An 18095-nucleotide genomic window follows, 5' to 3' on the forward strand; every position below is an offset into this window, starting at 1 on the left:
TCGAAAACTGGTTTTGCGTAAAAATTCCTGTTTTTCTGTCATTTTTTTTTTGTTTTTCTCGATTTTTTTGATAACTGTTGGAAAATGTTAACTTTTGACCTCTATAATGCACCAAGGATATTCACTTTTACATTGGAAACTACCCCCAAAATTTGAAATTGAAGCATTATTTCGACTAGTTATGCTGTACACAGACACAAAAAAAAAACACACACACATCATTGTAAAATCAATACATTTATCACTTCGTTCAGAATCTAAAACTGACTAGAAACTGTCGACTATGGAACACAAATTTACCATATAAGCATAAGCCAACATACACCTGCAAATAATACAAAATAACTTACTGTAATAAATACCACCATACTTCAGCATACTTCAGATTCACAATTGGTCTTTGAAATTTGAAATATTTCGGTCAAGCCTTACTGAAATAAAAGATACTCAGAAATAGAAGCTCACCCCGAGTTTAATTATAAAAAATTGTTACTAAAATATCAATCGTATATTAAGTAGGAGGCGTGTACTACCTGAAGTACCATAGTCGTCGCCTTGCCGGGCTCATGTTCATAAAATATATTTAACAGGTGTACCTATATGCCTTTTAATTATGGAAAGAAGGGCTGGAGTCTTAAAATTTTGACATTAATTTTTGATACCTACTATAATAAGGTAGGTACTTACCTATACCTATTTGAACATATAGATTATGTCATCCACCACACAGTTATAAATAAATAACTCATAACATTCATAACTTATTATAGGTACTACATAAAACATAAATATTAATTATTACTTATTACTAATTACATAAAAACATATGACATCATGAAGATACCAATTGTAATATTTCTAAGTTGGATAATAGGTATACTTTTACGGCTTTGACTAAATAAAACATTGACAGTTTAGTAATAATTATAATACTACATTACAATACTATTTCTGTTGATTTGACCCACTTTCGTAGTATCGTATACCGTGTTTTTACCTTAATTTTATATTAATTGTATCAATAATATTAATAATAAGCATATATTTAATGACAAGGAACTGTACGAACTCGTAAACTCGCAATTATAATGTTAAGTTACTTTATAGTGCCAACCAGAAAATATTACAAACAATAGTACAATACATAATTTCATGATGTTATATGACATATGTATGTATATTAAACAATATTAACCTAGAATTTTCGTCGTTTTCAGTTAATAGTTTTATTACAATCAGCTTATAAAATATATTACTACAATTACAATCGCATCAGTACCTACTCAGTAGACTCAAGACTGTAATACCTATAATACGATAGGTACTAAAATGTTTATATGATATATGGCATATGCATATTATATTAACCAATATATCTCTCTACAAAATAATAAAACTAAGTAATAGATTAAAATGGCATCATATTCAAAAACTGAAAACTAGGTAATTATAAAATAAATACCTACATAATATACATATTAGGCACGATATCTACGATCGTCATATTGACAGTATACTGTATACACTATACACTATACATACACTGTATACTGTATACAACGAGTTTACGAGTGTCAACAACTGTCGAGGACTCGAGTGTCTGTAATAAATATATTTTTATATAAATTATAATATATTTATACATACAGAGTGTAACAGTAGTAAGACATGACAAGAAAAAAAATTAAACTTATGACAAAAATTGTTAATATTATATGATAAGTAAATAATTTAAAAAATATACACATATCACCAAATTTTTAAAAATCATATTTTTAAAATGTTATTACGTAATACGTTCCAAATTAATTTGACCGAAAAAATATTGAATTTAAAAAAAATTAACTACTTTACTTAAATGAATCTTTTTACCATCAAAATTGATGTGATAATAAGATTCACAAAAAGACTATTTTGAATTTATCCAATTTTTTTAAATTAAATTTCAATTTTATTTCAATAATAAAAAGTAAACAAAAAAAGCGGGAAAGTGGGTATCGCTCTGCTGTACATTAGGTGGTGGAGTGGACCTCTGACTAGGGTAGGTTAGATTTGAATGCAATGATAGGCATCATTGTATACGAAAAACGATTCTGAACGGAGATGATTTGTCAGTCTAGGATATATTATATTTAAATATTGTCATATATATTCTATTTTGAAACAAATATTTTATTTATTAGGACGCATTTTGCATAAGGCATGGTTAATCAATTTTTCCAAAAACATTACATGTAGTTATCATAATTCATAATACCTTATATTATCATAGATATACATATACCTGGTTTGAGGATAAATCGTTATCATTATGCGATTTCATAAAAATTTAAAACTCAAACGCTCAAAACAATTTTCCTATAATGACGCTTCAAATTTTCTCTATAACTATTTGAAGCAAAACTTATGGAAAACTTAGTGTTGAATTATAAAACCTTAGATAAAAATACAAACAAAATTATGAATTTTGAACTACAAAATAATATGCAAATATTCATGGTTTTGATTAATTTTTGTCAACATTTGAAATTCAAATGCTAATAAAAATTTAATTTGCATTTCCGGTGAACATTTTTTTTGTGATAAAGATTGAAAAACTTGTAAAAAATCTTATATATAATCTAAGTTTAAAAAAGGAAATTTTTTATGAATTTCTAGCTTAAAAAAATTTGTGCCTATTTGTTTTAAGTATTTTGTCAAAATTCAAACTTTGAATGCTTATAAAAAAAAATTGTTATCGTTACGTTATTTCGTAAAAGTTGAAAATTCAAACGCACTTAAAATTTTTCATATAATGATGCTTCGAGTTTTCTCTATAGCTACTTGAAGGAAAACTTATGGAAAAATTAGTGTTGTATTTTTAATTCTTAGTTATAAACATAAAAAATTTTATGAATTTTCAACTTCAAAATTACTTGCAAATTTTTGCGTTTTTGACAGAGTTCGTAAAAATTTGAAATATAAACGCTTATTAAAAAAAATTGTGACTTACGATTTTTAGTTTTTTTTAGCTACAATAAGAACATGTCATAAGTAACCTTGTATTAAATTTTCTAGTTTTTTTGGTCGTCCAACATTTTTTTACCGGCACTTCAAAACAAAATTCTCAAAAAAATTGAAAATTTCAGTGGTCTATAAATAACTCAAAAAAGTCAAAAAATTTTGAAAATTTAACTGTATATAGATATCACTAACATAAACATTTGGTGAAAATTTTAAATATTTACAGTGATTAGTTTTCGAATTACAACCATATAAAAAATCGATTTGGTCGAAAACTGGTTTTGCGTAAAAATTCCTGTTTTTCTGTCATTTTTTTTTTTGTTTTTTCGATTTTTTTTAAAACTGTTGGAAAAGGTTTACTTTTGACCTGTATAATGCACCAAGGATATTCAATTTTACATCGGAAACCACCCCTAAAGTTTGAAATCGAAGCATTATTTCGACTAGTTATGCTGTACACAGACACACACAAAAAAAAAAAAAAAAACACATCATTGTAAAATCAATACATTCATCACTTCGTTTAGAATCTAAAAATTATTATACATGTAGCGCTCTAGGATCACTTAATGAATAAATAAAAATTTTTAATTTTAACAAAAGTTGTTCCAAAAGTCTATTACATATTTTTTTTAATGTTTTTTTTAGAACTTAATATATAAGTTTCCAAATATTCAAATTGGGTTTTGGTATCTATTGAATTGCTGGCTAAATATTTGTTGGTTTTTTACAGAACATAGCAGCCGTTTTTTAAATTGTAAGTAAATGTAAAGATAAAGTTAGCAATATTATGTATAGTGTGTACAATGTATACTCTGTATAAATATAGATTGTGGCCAGTGTAGGAGTAAATTTACCCAAAAATGAGTGGTTTTTCATAAATCGTGAGGGCTTCAGCAGTTGATAGGAAGTTCCTCCTTCAGTAATTCTATGAATAAGTAATAGGTGAGTAGGTATGTATCTTCATAATATTATGTGAGATATGCCTAACTACGATATTGGCTCGGTTAGATCTTAGATACAGGTAATGTAATATCTTATAAATATTTTAATATAAATAATGCAAAAAATACACTGCCTACGTACACGAGCATATAATTATTATAAACCGACGACGACGATTGCGACGTCCGTCGTCATCGTCGTTGATAACAACATAACAATATTATAGTGGAGGGGGCGACGGTCGCATGGCACCCTCCCCTCCTCACAACGCCACGGTCAGCCGACTACGATAGCCGTTAACGTGTTAACGCTCACGCTTTATCACCGTCAGTCGACTGTGATCGCGACCATTGCACACTTTCATTATTTCGTCCCGTTCACACCGGACGGGCGGACGGACAAATCGCTGGCGTACGTTTGACGCAAGAGAAATTCTTCGCACTCTGACGTCAGAGGTGGTTGCCGTTTGTTCGACTCTCACTTTCAATCTCACAGTCCCCAGACTACTCGCCAAGCACTAGGTCCGGAAATCCAACAAGAGTAAAACAACAGCAACCGGACGTTTTCGTGTTAAAGGTGAGTGTATCGAATTCAAGTGTCTTGTCGCGCTCTGCCGATACGAAATGGTTGATGGCGTTGTCGACCGTATTGGCACGATACCTATTACCTTTACGAAACTGTTAACATAAGTGTATCTTGGCCAGTCGTTACTACTTGTTGACCCTAACCTATCAATTAGTCACCTGCAAAAGGGAAAAAAATTATAAAAAATTTGTCTCCTAGTTGATACCTATATATATATTATATTCAAGTCTGGCCGTTGCCGTAATGGCCAGACATGAAAAAATTCCTATGGACTTGTTGTGTTGTTGAACTTTTTCTTTTTCTCAACAGCTTAAAATAAGAATGCTTTTAATTGCCCTGCAATTATTAATTTAGTATAATATTTTGAGGGTGAAAGGTGACCCGGTTAACCTTGTGCTTGTTAAGATTGTTGTTTTTGAAATTGTATTGTCACTGGCCAAGACCAATACAATTTTATACTGTCTGTTCTAATTAGAGGTTATTGTGCACAGAAACCTAATATATAGAATAAATCAATCAAAATATATTGGACATCTATTCTGACATTTTTAATTACAATGCTAATATTTGAATATATTTCCATTGAAGGTTAACTAATTATAATATAATTCAAAGTACCTATGACATTGAAAGATATATTCAACAATTCATTAATTTTTTATTCTTGCCCAATACCTATATCTTTGTAAATATTTTGGTATCCATAGTTAACATTTATTTTAATAATTATCAAAGTATTTGTCGATCCTTGAAGTTTTTTCTTAGAACAGGTTTACTATTAGAAAGCTTATGGCTTATGACGCTAATAATATATAATTATAGTTTTAATATAATTTATGCATTTTGTTCAGGTTGAACAATTGTAGGCAATTTCTCGTTGAGGCTGTTACATATATGTAATTAGTATATTGGGTAATTGTTTTACTTTCTATTTGTTTCTGTTTATTATATAACTAATTAGTTAGTATGTCAATCTTGACCTAAATTTTCTTCGATATGTGTCATATTTAAATATTGTATTACAGAAACATAATTTATTACCTCTGTCTATAGTTTATTTACACATTTAGTACCACCTTTAACCTCTTATGTCAAAGAGTTATAAAATGCACTGTCAAATTTGCTTATAATTGTGCCAAGTATTTAAGTATTTATTTTAATCAAATAAAAATGTATGGGTACATATTGCCAAAAATAATTGAAAATCTGTTTATTTTTTGAGTATATAGTTTAAAAGTAATATAATTTTGAATTTATTATAAATATAAGTAATTCAAATGTATAGATAATATTTAAGTCATTAATAGTTTAATACTAATTATTATATATTTATTATTTTAGTTCAGAGCCATGGCATGCCCTTTTATGTCTAAATTGCCTACTACTTATGTCAAAAACTATGTTGCGGGCTTGCTCAAAACATATGGTCACTCATGTCCAGTTATGTCTAGATTCATAAATGTTGGACCATCTGTAGGCGTTATAAATGAACAAACTGATATAAAGAAAAAGTGTCCATTTCTAGTGGATGAAAGTACAGCAAAAGCAGTTAAAGAAGTGAGCAAAGAAATTCAAGAAGATGTCATTGAACCCAAAACTAATACAGGTACCACATTACTTTTAACATTTTTAATATTTTATCTTAGTACAAAATATGTAAACATTTTAAAACATTAATGAACATTGAATTTATTTTTTTAATCTATGCTGTTTATTACACGTTTCAAACAATGGTCAATTGTATAGATTTATACAAATTTGATATCACATTTAAATATTAATATGATTTGACAAATAATATTAAAAAAATAACTTTTAATATTCTTATTTGTATGTATTTCATATAAGTTCTATTAGTCATTGTAGCTATAACTATTAAAATATAGTTTATGTAATTAATTTTCCAATAAACAATAATTTGTTTTTACAACAGCAAGTCATGATACTTTGAGATACATATTTTTAATTGATTGACTATTGTTGGTTGGTGAATTATTTCACCATTTTATTGAATTTTGATAAATGTATAATTTTTGTTTTTATTTTTTATTTTTTAGGTAATGTCTACAACTATGAAAAGTTTTTTCATGAACAAATTATGCGCAAAAAGGCAGACCATTCCTATAGAATTTTTAGAAAAGTGAATAGGTTGGCTATGGATTTTCCATATGCAGTCGAATACACAGGAAATGAAAAGCCTGTTACAGTATGGTGTTCTAATGATTATCTTGGTATGTCTTGTCATCCAGAAGTGAAGAATGCAGTTCAGTAAGATGTGTTTATTACTTATTAATTTCTTAATAATATACTAATTTAATTGTAACTGTTAATCTAAGCTGAATGTTGTTTAATTTATTAGACAAACTTTAGATAAATATGGATCAGGTGCTGGAGGAACGCGTAATATATCAGGCAATTCAATGTTTCATGAGAATTTGGAAAAAGATTTAGCTATACTCCATGAAAAAGAAGCTGCTTTATTGTTTACATCATGTTTTGTTGCAAATGACTCTACATTATTCACATTGGGTAAAATGATACCAGGTATGGATGATGAATATTCATAAATATTTCTTGAATTTTGTTTTTAACTAATAATTCATATTTATTGAATGAATGTAAGGCCTACATATATTTTCGGATTCTGGTAATCATGCTTCAATGATACAAGGTATTCGTAATTGTGGAGCTCCCAAGCATATATTTCGTCACAACGACCCTAAACATTTGGAAGAATTATTAATGTCTGTTGATAAGGCTGTACCTAAGATAGTTGCATTTGAAACAGTTCACTCTATGACTGGTGCGATATGTCCACTTGAAGAGCTTTGCGAGGTAAAGAATAAATAGTATCAAAGGCCAATTAATTAGGTATCAATATCTTAAATTTATTTGACGGTTTATAGATATCTCATAAGTATGGAGCATTGACTTTTGTAGACGAAGTTCATGCTGTAGGTTTGTATGGAGATCATGGTGCTGGCGTTGGTGAACTACGTGGCCTAATGAATCAAATGGATATTATATCTGGGACATTGGGTTATTATAAAAAATATATGCAAGTAGAAAAAATAAACACAAACATTAATTTATTATTTTATGTTTTTATTTTAGGTAAAGCTTATGGCAATGTAGGAGGATATGTTGCAGCATCAAGCAATTTAATTGATATGATTCGTAGTTATGCTGCTGGTTTTATTTTCACCACATCGTTACCACCCATGGTTTTAGCTGGTGCTCGGGCAGCCGTTGGTGTGTTAGCCTCAATAGAAGGGAGATCACTCAGAAAAAAACATCAGGAAAATGTTAAATACCTCCGTCAAAAATTGTATGCTGCAGGGTTACCTGTGGAGTCAACACCATCTCACATCATACCCATTAAGGTCTGTTTAGCTTAAATAGAAATTGATAAATGATAAATATAATAGATTTTATATTTAATTTCATACATGACAATTTTTTGTTTAGATCGGAAATCCAAATTTATGCACAAAAATATCTGACCTACTACTTCAAGAAAAAGGACATTATGTACAAGCCATCAACTATCCAACTGTACCGATTGGCCAAGAAAAATTAAGATTGGCACCTACACCACACCACACTCCTGAAATGATCGATACTCTTGTTGAAGACATGCTTGACGTCTGGGTAAAACTAGGCATTCCTCTCAATGCGGTAAGCTATCAAAATTATTATTGTATATATATATATATTTTTTATTATATTGTATATTTATTAAAAATTTGTCCGTGTTTGTTGATGATTTTACAGACCCGCTGTAATATGTGCAAGAAAAAACCTCTGTGTGCCCGAATCAGCAACCATATACAAAATAACTGTAGAATTACAATTGAGTCATGCCTAGCTCCCAATTGTTACCAGTTGGTTAATGCCTCAGCCTAAGATCAGTATTCTTGATCATGTTTTAAATAACTAAATCTTAAAATTTTTGGTAATGGGTAAACATTCTTACTTCTCTCAATATTAGTTGCTACTTACACACAAGGTCAGGGGATTGTCCACTTAATTAACAATAGTTTTGAAACTTCAATAATTTATTACTTATTGAAATATTTCTAATAGTTCGCTTTAAAAGATACAATTCATTGTTATTGTAATACATTAATGTGCTGAATCATGATACTTAACAACAAAACTTTACACTCCAGAATTTTTTTATGACTGATCACATAGAATTTTACTACCATGATTTGTTATTGTTAAAATAGTTACGTTATTATTATTTATTATTTTTTTTTAAATATATAATTTTGCAACATTTTTCTGTTCTCCCTTGCAGTAATTAAAATATAGTCATTATATAAAAAATAATGATGTTTTTTGTTTTTATTATGAAAATATTGTTAAATGTTTCCTCTAATCAGTGGCGGCTCGAGAGGTTCACGTAAGGTGGTGCACAAAAAATGTATAAGATCTATAACATCTATATTAGATGGTAAAAAAATTTATTTTGGTATAGGTACATACCACGAATAATACCAAATAATGTACCTACTTATCTTATCTAAATTAGATTTTTTAAGCATTTTACCCCATTAAAATATAAATAAATTATAAAAAATTATAGTTAGGTAGTTACAAACACAAAATTAAAACTACAGGTACCCACAAAAAATAATTAATAAAAGTTTAAAATTAATAATATTATTTATTTTAAACTGTTTTTATATTATATTGTTGATATTATTATCATAGACATATAATAATAATAATAATAAGTCTATGGATATTATAGAAGTTATTAGTTGATTTGACAGGACTGGCGGCAGTTGATGGATACTGTACAATCATAGAACAATGATGCGTTATCGTTTCAACGAATGACACAATATCGCGACTATAAAATAGGATTGGTACACCCATTAAATGTGCTCAAATTGCCATGTATTACTAACCGGTGTGTCGAGGCATGTAGCTAATTTTTATACGGCCGCCCGGAGCACAAACAATTTGTGCTCCGCGATATTATTTAATCGTTTATAAATATATTTCTTAACATAAAAGCTGCAAAAACTTTTTTTTATTAATATAAATATTTATATTTTTTTTAATTACAGACCATTTGCATAATCATCAATTATATTATGTTATAGGCATATAATAATTTTTTTGGTGGTTCACGTGCTCCTGTGTACCATACAACGAGCCATCACTGCCTCTAATAGTTGAATATATTAAAAAAGATATTAAATGAGTAAACACAATGTTATTCTTTGTTACTCAGTAGTTTTATTTTTTATCATATTATACTAGTACTAGTATTATACTATGATACAGTAACAGTGGCCGCCACTGTACAGTAATCTTATGTCAAATGTCGCTATTTTGAATTTTTTGTTATCACAAACTACATTGAAATCACTTTGAAACACCATTACACTCAATAATGATTTATTTTTGTTATAAAATTATTTATTTTTGTCATCTTGAAAAAATAATTGGACAACTAGTCGAGAATATTGATTTAATGAATTATTTTCTATAAACATACTTGAAGCAATCAGTTTTTAATTTTTATAATCAAGCTTGGAAATGTATAGCATCACAGATCATACATTGTTTTTTAAAAGGTGGTTTTATAGACTGCTTTAATTAACTGTAAATTTAGTTTAACTCAAATTTCTCAAATATTTTTGATGAAAAATGGAATTTGATTGCCAATTATCTCAACTATTTTAAATTGATATTAGTTTTTTCGAATTTTAACTATATACCGTTTTTTTTTTAAAATTTAGAATAAAACTTAATGTCTCAAATTTTTGAAATCTTGAACTTTTCCTTAACTGTTTTTCCTAATTGAGATTTGTTATAACAAGAGTTCACTGTATTATTGTAAGTTAAATAACTTTTGGTCACTTAATTTGGTTCACAATTATAGGATCAGTTTTGATGTATTTTTCATGATTAATAGCTGTTAGAGATTGAAGAATAATTAGAAAAATAATTTGTATATTGATATAGAGTAACTAACTTTTAATTTGTGTTTACTATGAGCAAGGCTTAGTTTTTCTAGCATTTGTTAGTATTGTTATGGGATACAGATAAAAATAGCAGAGTGAGCTATAAACTTGTCTTATGCATTAGGGATTCCAAATATAAAATTCTATACTGCCGTACTCTAAATATTTGAGGTATTTAAAGTTTTTTGGTGCTATTTTTGCTAATTTGCATACTATAAAATTTAATTTTTAATTCTAATAAATCTAGTTTGTATTATGTGATATGTAAATAAGAAAAAATTTCCATTTATTTTATAAACATTTTATTCGAATCCATAGGAAAAATAGTAAATGCCCACATTTTTGTTCAATTTCAAAGTTATACGGCTTGTATTTATATACTTTTGTCTAGAATATTCTGTCGTACATCCTTAAGTTTTTTTTAAATTGTAAACAGATTTAATTTTCATTTTTGCTTTTTTTCATGTCTGTGTCATAACGCATATTCAGTTATTATAAGATCCAAGCTCTGATTATGAGTTACCTATGATTAATAACACTTGAATATTGTTTTGCTTCATGCTTTTCAACAAGTAGATCTGAACAAATAAATAATTTGGATATTTTTAATTAAAACATTATAAGATTCACACCCAGTAATGCACTGCTAAACATGTTAATGAGTATACAATAATATGTGTGTATTTTTACGCAGCCGGGTCTAAAAACTATGGTAAAAATTTTGGTTTATTTAATCTTAATGAATCTAACTAAATATGTCAAGACACAAGTGCTTATTTGTTAGAATTGTAATACAAACAAATAAAGTGTAAACTTAAAAAATCTGTTTTACTCTATGCTTAAAGTCCATGCTAATATATACTCACTGTGAGAATAAACTGAAGATCTATGATGTCACAGAGGAACATTTTATATAGACTATATTATAATACATCAAACATCAACTGGTAAAATTTGCACAGTAACATTATTATATTATTATATGTATAATCTTGAAATATCATTAATATTAATGTAATAATGTCAGTCAGAAGTTATTTAATATGTAACTAAATAATACCTATTATTTATTATAATTTAAAAGTTCATATGGTGACTGTATGAAACTAAAACAATACTATGGTAATCAGAGATTTTGGTTGAATATTGATCAATGTTCATTATTCAATATTCATGAATGCTTGACATATTGACATCACAATAAATCGGTTCATTGGCAACAATAGCATGATAGGTATACTTACTAATATTTTGTTATTGTGTGTACTATCTAGAAAGAAGTCATTGCGACTGGGCAAAGATGTATATAATTGTGTTCATTTTTACATATTTTTACAAATGTAAATACACTGCCAAACAATTAAAGCTATAAATTGTTCAGAAGAAACAAAAATATATTTTATTTGTTTCAAATTATTTAATTCTATTTATCAAGATTTTAAAATGAGCCTGTTTAATACCTTTGTACTATATGCATTTTGAATATAATAATTACCTCTGTATGATATTGAATTATTTTCATAGTATCTACTTAATTAAGATTATTACTAAGAAAATCAGGAAAACGATGAAAATATGCAGGTACTGTTGTTAAAACCATGCCTATTTTTATCTAGTATAAAATATTTACTTATAATATATTGTTGCAACAATAAGTGAAGCTATTTGACGATTTGTACAGTTTGCAAGACATTTGTTTACAATGTTAAAAGTCGTACAGAAATATTAAGGCTAATAGAAAAAAGCGGGTAAGTTATCGTGGATGTCGCTAAACTGTACAGTAGGTTACAAGTGGATTACTGTAATGGATGGAATTAAATTTGAATCCAATGATATTATATCATTGTATACGATAATCGATTCTGAGCGAAGACTATTTATCTCTCTAGGATATACTATAGATTATTATAAATTATCTAATTTTAGATTTAAAAAGAGAAACTTTTATGAATTTCTATCTAATATAATTTGAACATTGCCGTAATTTGTACGTATTTAGTCAAAATTTGAACTTTAAATGCGTATAAAAAAAAGTCGGGTTAGGGCCGGTTTCACCACTACTTTAAACTACGATTAAGGTAAACCAGGGTTTAATCGGCCGAATTTGGCAGGTTAAACAACTGTTATCAGTCGATTAAGCGTAATCGACGTTTAAAGTATTTGGTGAAAGCGGCCCTAAGTCGTGGATGTCGCTCTGCTGTACAGTAGGTTACAAGTGGGTTACTGTAATGGATGGAATTAAATTTGAATCCAATGATATTATATCATTGTATACGAAAAACGATTCTGAGCGAAGACGGTTTATCTGTTTAGGATATATTATAGATTATTAAAAATTTACAAATCTTAGATTTAAAAATAAATTTTTTTATGAATTTCTAGTTTGAAATAATTTGGGGATTTTCGTGATTTTTACATATGTTGTCGAAATTCAAACTTTGAATGCTTGTAAAAAAAAATTGTGACTACGCATTTCCTTTATTTTTCAACTGCTATTGTAAAAATATGTTAGGAGCCTTGTATTAAATTTTCAAATCTTAGAATTAAAAAGAAAAACTTTTATGAATTTCTATCTAAGATAATTTGAGCATTGCCGTAATTTGTACGTATTTATGAAAATGTGAACTTTAAATGCTTATAACCGCTATTGTTACAAGTTGTTAGAAGCCTTGTATTAAATTTTCAAGCTTATCTACCGAACAAATAATTTTTTATCGATATTTATAGAAGAAAAACTAAAAAAGTTGAAAAATTAAAATGTCAGTAAACAGCTCAAAACAAATCTAAATATTTTATCAAATATATAAAATGCTTATATAAACATTCAATCAAAATTTCAAGTATCTGCGGTAATTTGTTTTAGAGTTACACCAAAATAAGGAAATCGCTAAAAGTGAAAATCCAATGTTGTAAAAATTTAATTTTCAAAGGCTTTATAAAAATTTATTTTGAATTTCTCGTGGACATTTTGTTGTGATAATGATTGACGAAAATTGTAAGGAATCCTGTATTCAATTTTCAAATCTTAGATTTAAAAAGAAAATTTTTTATGAATTTCTAGCTTAAAGTTATTTGAGAATTTTTGTGATTTTTAGGTATTTAGTCAAAATTTGAACTTTAAATGCTTATAATAGTATTGTATTTTAAATATTTTTCAACTGCTATTGTAACAATAGGTTAGATGTTTTGAATTAGATTTTCAAGCTTTTCTACCAAACAAATAAATTTATACCGATATTTATAGAAAAAAAAAACTAAAAAAGTTGAAAAATTAAAATAACAATACGTATTAAATTTTCAAGCTTTTCTACCCAACAAATACATTTTTACCCATTTTAATTAAAAAAAAACTAATAATGATCGATAATTGCATATGCCTATAAATAGTTCAATTGACAATTGCATGGTGGATAGAATATACTTATATAAAAATTCGGTCATTTGTTTTAGAGTTACATCAAAAACCAAAATTGATTTTATTGAAAACTAATTGTGTGTACAAATTCCTGTTTTCCCTTAATTTGTAGTTTTTTTATCCCGATTATTTAGAAAAATATTGAGAATTTTTTATTTAACTATTAAAATAAATATTGTATTAAGTGTTAGTAAAACACTAAATCATAATAGAAAATTATAACTATTTTATAGTGTTTCTTAAAATTGAATTTTTTCGTTTTTATACTAGTACACGTATAATGTCGAAATTCAAATATCATATGAATTGCCTAAATAATACTCCTTTAAGCATGATATATATGCTGGAGCGCCCTTATTGGCTTTATAAATGCGCCTTTTTTTTTTTGTCAAAATTTTACTATTATTTCTAATTCCAACGATTCGAATCGACAACTATCACGATTATCATTTTGAAAAAATATTCGGATTTTCCGTACCTAATATGTATTTCGCATCCACTTAGTGTAACCGTATTTTTCATGAAATGGATGTTCATATCATGAACTACGATCATATCGTGTAATTCAAATATTAGTTCATGAAATAGACAAATATTTTATCCATTTCATGAAATGGAAACTCTACCTTTATTTTTTATCTAAGTATCTAAAATTTTAAATTGATCACATCAAAAGGTATTTTTTTGTAGAATCGAAATAATAACATTGATACGATAACACGAATCTAGAATTTTTAAATTATGGGCATTAAGATATTAAATAAGTACTTTAGAACTTACTGTACTGCTATGGTATAATACGACACTTGATCAAAAAATACCCGGACTATTTATATCAATTAGGATAATGAAACCCCAAATGTAGGGAGTTGCATATCCAAAAAAAAAGAAAAGAATGTTATGTAAAATCTATTATTTATTTATTACAAATTAATTAAAAATATGATTGACAGATATTTACAATTAAAAATAATCTAAAAACTAATCTCACTTGTCCACCCCAAGCGGCTGATCTGTGGTTGAACTGGGCCAAGTGTAACTGTTTTTCCTATATAAATAACATGATATTATAATAATATAATAAATATAAATTTTCATAATATGAAAACATGAACCACCAAAGCTAAAAAATTTTTTTTTTGTTTATAGAATTTGTTTCTTTAGGCATAATAAGAATATGTGACACCAGAAAAAAGATACATGATTATTTGATTTATAGTTAAAAAATCATCATCTAAACATGTGAAACATCTGACAACAATTTAAAAATTAAGAAACTGTTTAAAATTAATATTTTCAATAATTGTAAAATGATACATAACTACTAGTTGGTTTTTCAAAATTAAAAATACAAATTTAATTATAATTCAACAAATTGTTGTAACAAAGTTTTGATTTCATATACTACAGTATTATAAATTATATTTAACATACCTATTGAGCTCTTGAAGCTCATCAATTCGACGTTAGCATCCTCGTTTCTTAGTAGGTTGTTTATCTAACTGTGCTATATATACATTTGATTTTGGTCGTGTGATCTATAAAATAAAATATAATTGCATACGCATTTTTAACAATTTTTCTTTTAATAAAATTCTATAATAAAAAAGTAAAATGTATTTAATTACAGATCGATTTCTAATTTAATTTTTCGAAGTAAAAGTCCTCAAAATCCTTTTCGGACACTCCTTCAAGTTTTAAATAATATGTTCTCTGTTCATCTATTTCTTCATCGTTTTTCTTTCTTTCATTATCTTCTCTGATCTTTCTTTTTACATCTTCTCTTTTTATTTTTTTGTGTGATTTATATTGATTTTTGTTCACTGATGTGAAACATCTGAATGATAAATTATAATGTAAAAAATTATGGTTTAAAAGATCTGAAATACTTGTAATGCTAATGAAGAAAAGATTATGAAAGTCCAATAATCAAAATGAAATGTCAAATTAATTGAAGATAAAAGTATATAAAAACAGATATATATATATAGAAAAAAAAGTTATAAAATCCAGGTAAAAAGAATTTAAAAATTAAATATCTGTTTAAAATTAATATTTTCAATACTTGTAAAATAACGCATAGTTATTTTTCTCTAATTCAAAATTAAAACTAGAAATTTAATTATAATTCAACAAAACGTTGTAATAAATTTTCGATCTCATATAATATAGTATTATAAATTATATTCATCATACCTATAAGGCTCTTGAAGCTCATCAATTCGACGTTTGCGTCCTCGTTTCTTAGGAGGTGGTTTATCTAACTGTGCTGTAACACATTGTTTTTGAGTTTGTTCATTTGATCTATAAAAAAAAATATGATTGCATATCAAATATTAACATTCTTTTTTTTTTAAAGAGCATAACTTCTATAGTACTATAATTAAATGAATTTACTTACGGTTTGATTTCTTTTTGCTTCACAAAGTTGCTAGCTGATCTTTGGTGCATTTTGTGAAGTGGAATTTCATTTGTGTTTAACCTTGCTACAGGTATTATCAATGTTTTACCAACATTATTATCAATAAATATATGTTTATTAAAAATAGTTTTGGGTGGACTTTTTGCTCTTGTGGTCCGATGTTCAGGTTGTGTAGAAATTGGGACTATAGTTTTTGCTCCCGCAACTTCTTTTGTAATGATAGCTGCACCATCATCTTGGTCTTGCTTTGAAGATGTGAAACATCTGACAACAATTTGAAAATTAAGAAAATGTTTAAAACTAATATTTTCAATACTTGTAAAATAATGCATAGTTATTTTTCTCTAATTCAAAATTAAAACTATAAATTTAATTATAATTCAACAAAATGTTGTAAAAAATTTTTGATCTCATATAATATAGTATTATAAATTATATTCATCATACCTATAAGGCTCTTGAAGCTTATCAATTCGACATTTGCGTCCTCGTTTCTTAGGAGGTGGTTTATCTAACTGTGCTGTAACACATTGATTTTGAGTTTGTTCATTTGATCTATAAAAAAAAAATATGATTGCATATCAAATATTAACATTTTTTTTTTTTAAAAGAGCATAACTTCTATAGCACTATAATTAAATGTCAAATATTTGGGAAAAGTTATAAGATGCAAAGAAACAGTAAAATATTTTATCATAAATGACGGTAACTCAGTTTAAGTAACTTTCAAAAATCAAATAAAACTTATATTTAATTACAAAGAATGTAATTAAAATTTAAAAGAATATTGATTTCATACTTCCAATAACAATTAATTAGCACTGAATAAGTCTAAGAGATTTACATATATTATAAAGAAATAATATAACTCATGAATGATGTTAACTATTAAAGTTAGAAAATTAAGTATACTATAAAAATCTCAAGTATCGACCAAACATATTTATAAATTACAGCAATATAACTAAGATTGTTACTATTGGTATTTAATATGTAATTTCATCCAAATTTGAACTTTCAATGCTTGTTAAAAAAATTTATGAGCAAGTATTTATAATATTTTTTAATTTTAACTACCATGGCGTTGCGGAAGAAATGCAAAAGCAGTCCCAGAAACGTCTTTAGTTGAAAACTGAAAAAAAAACTACCAAGGTAACATTGTATTAGGAGTATTGAATTAATTTTGAAAAAAATTGACGGTTGAAAATTGAAAATTTCTAAAAATAACTTGAAAAATTTGAAATATTTAGAAAACTTTATCAAGTATAGAAAATGTCATTATAAGCAATCAGTGAAAATTTTACGTGTCTACAGTATTTTGTTTTAGAGTAACACCAATATCTAAAATTAATTTTTACAAAACTTGATTTTGGGTAAAAATTCTCATTTTCCCTTATTTTTTTTTTTTTGTTTTTTGGTTTTTTCCGATGTTTTTGAAAACTACTGAAAATTTCAAAATTTGCCATCCCAAATGCACTAACTAAATTTACTTTCTAACCAGAAAAGCTGCTAAAGTTGAAAACAAAAGAATTATTTTGACAACTATAGACTACACATAAAAAAAATACATATAAATAAAAAATGACAAATCATTGTAAAATCAATATATTCATCGCTACGCTCAAAATTTAAGTTTGAAATATAATTTTGTAATATATACTCGTTTTTTTAACAAGTTATAAGCGATAAGAAAATAATAACACCAACAATTATACTTATATAGTAATATATGCTAAACACA

General features: G+C 26.7%; 2 protein-coding genes across 8 annotated transcripts in view; one reads left to right on the forward strand and one right to left on the reverse strand.

The window, feature by feature from the left end:
- The first annotated feature begins 4267 nt into the window (after positions 1-4267).
- On the forward strand, positions 4268-8868 carry Alas (5-aminolevulinate synthase). Its single transcript, XM_015518674.2, has 9 exons — positions 4268-4524; positions 5875-6139; positions 6591-6801; positions 6893-7077; positions 7157-7368; positions 7440-7572; positions 7648-7916; positions 8002-8211; positions 8308-8868. Exons 2-9 carry the CDS (start codon positions 5884-5886, stop codon positions 8437-8439), a joined length of 1608 nt encoding a protein of 535 aa, XP_015374160.1. The 5' UTR covers positions 4268-4524; positions 5875-5883; the 3' UTR covers positions 8440-8868.
- A 5960-nt stretch (positions 8869-14828) lies between these two features.
- The window catches only part of LOC107169061 (uncharacterized), a 90941-nt gene continuing 87674 nt past the window's right edge, over positions 14829-18095 (reverse strand). For 4 of the 7 annotated variants that reach the window (XR_016189790.1, XR_016189788.1, XR_016189789.1 and 1 more), the window contains 6 exons: positions 16802-16909; positions 16334-16618; positions 16129-16236; positions 15561-15769; positions 15367-15470; positions 14829-14980 (listed from right to left, as the gene is read on the reverse strand). Coding sequence is in view for 1 of the 7 variants with exons in the window: in XM_089217541.1 (XP_089073667.1) it covers positions 15571-15769; positions 16129-16236; positions 16334-16618; positions 16802-16909 (700 nt within the window). In the remaining 6 variants the exon portion in view is untranslated. Of the gene's footprint in view, positions 14981-15365; positions 15471-15560; positions 15770-16128; positions 16237-16333; positions 16619-16801; positions 16910-18095 lie in introns of those variants that run through there. The other 3 variants (XR_016189791.1, XM_089217541.1, XR_016189793.1) reach the window with 3 other exon arrangements.

The sequence above is a fragment of the Diuraphis noxia genome, unplaced genomic scaffold (genome assembly GCF_037042655.1).
Source record: "Diuraphis noxia isolate RWA-SAM2 unplaced genomic scaffold, SU_Dnox_SAM2 contig0001, whole genome shotgun sequence".
NCBI classification, from domain to species: Eukaryota; Metazoa; Arthropoda; class Insecta; order Hemiptera; family Aphididae; genus Diuraphis; species Diuraphis noxia.

Coding starts and splice junctions, on each gene's coding strand:
- Alas (XM_015518674.2), top strand. CDS start 5,884: ATGGCATGCCCTTTTATGTCTAAATTGCCTACTACTTATGTCAAAAAC. Junction 7,917..8,001: donor CTCACATCATACCCATTAAG/GTCTGTTTAGCT, acceptor TTTTTTGTTTAG/ATCGGAAATCCAAATTTATG. Junction 8,212..8,307: donor TAGGCATTCCTCTCAATGCG/GTAAGCTATCAA, acceptor ATGATTTTACAG/ACCCGCTGTAATATGTGCAA.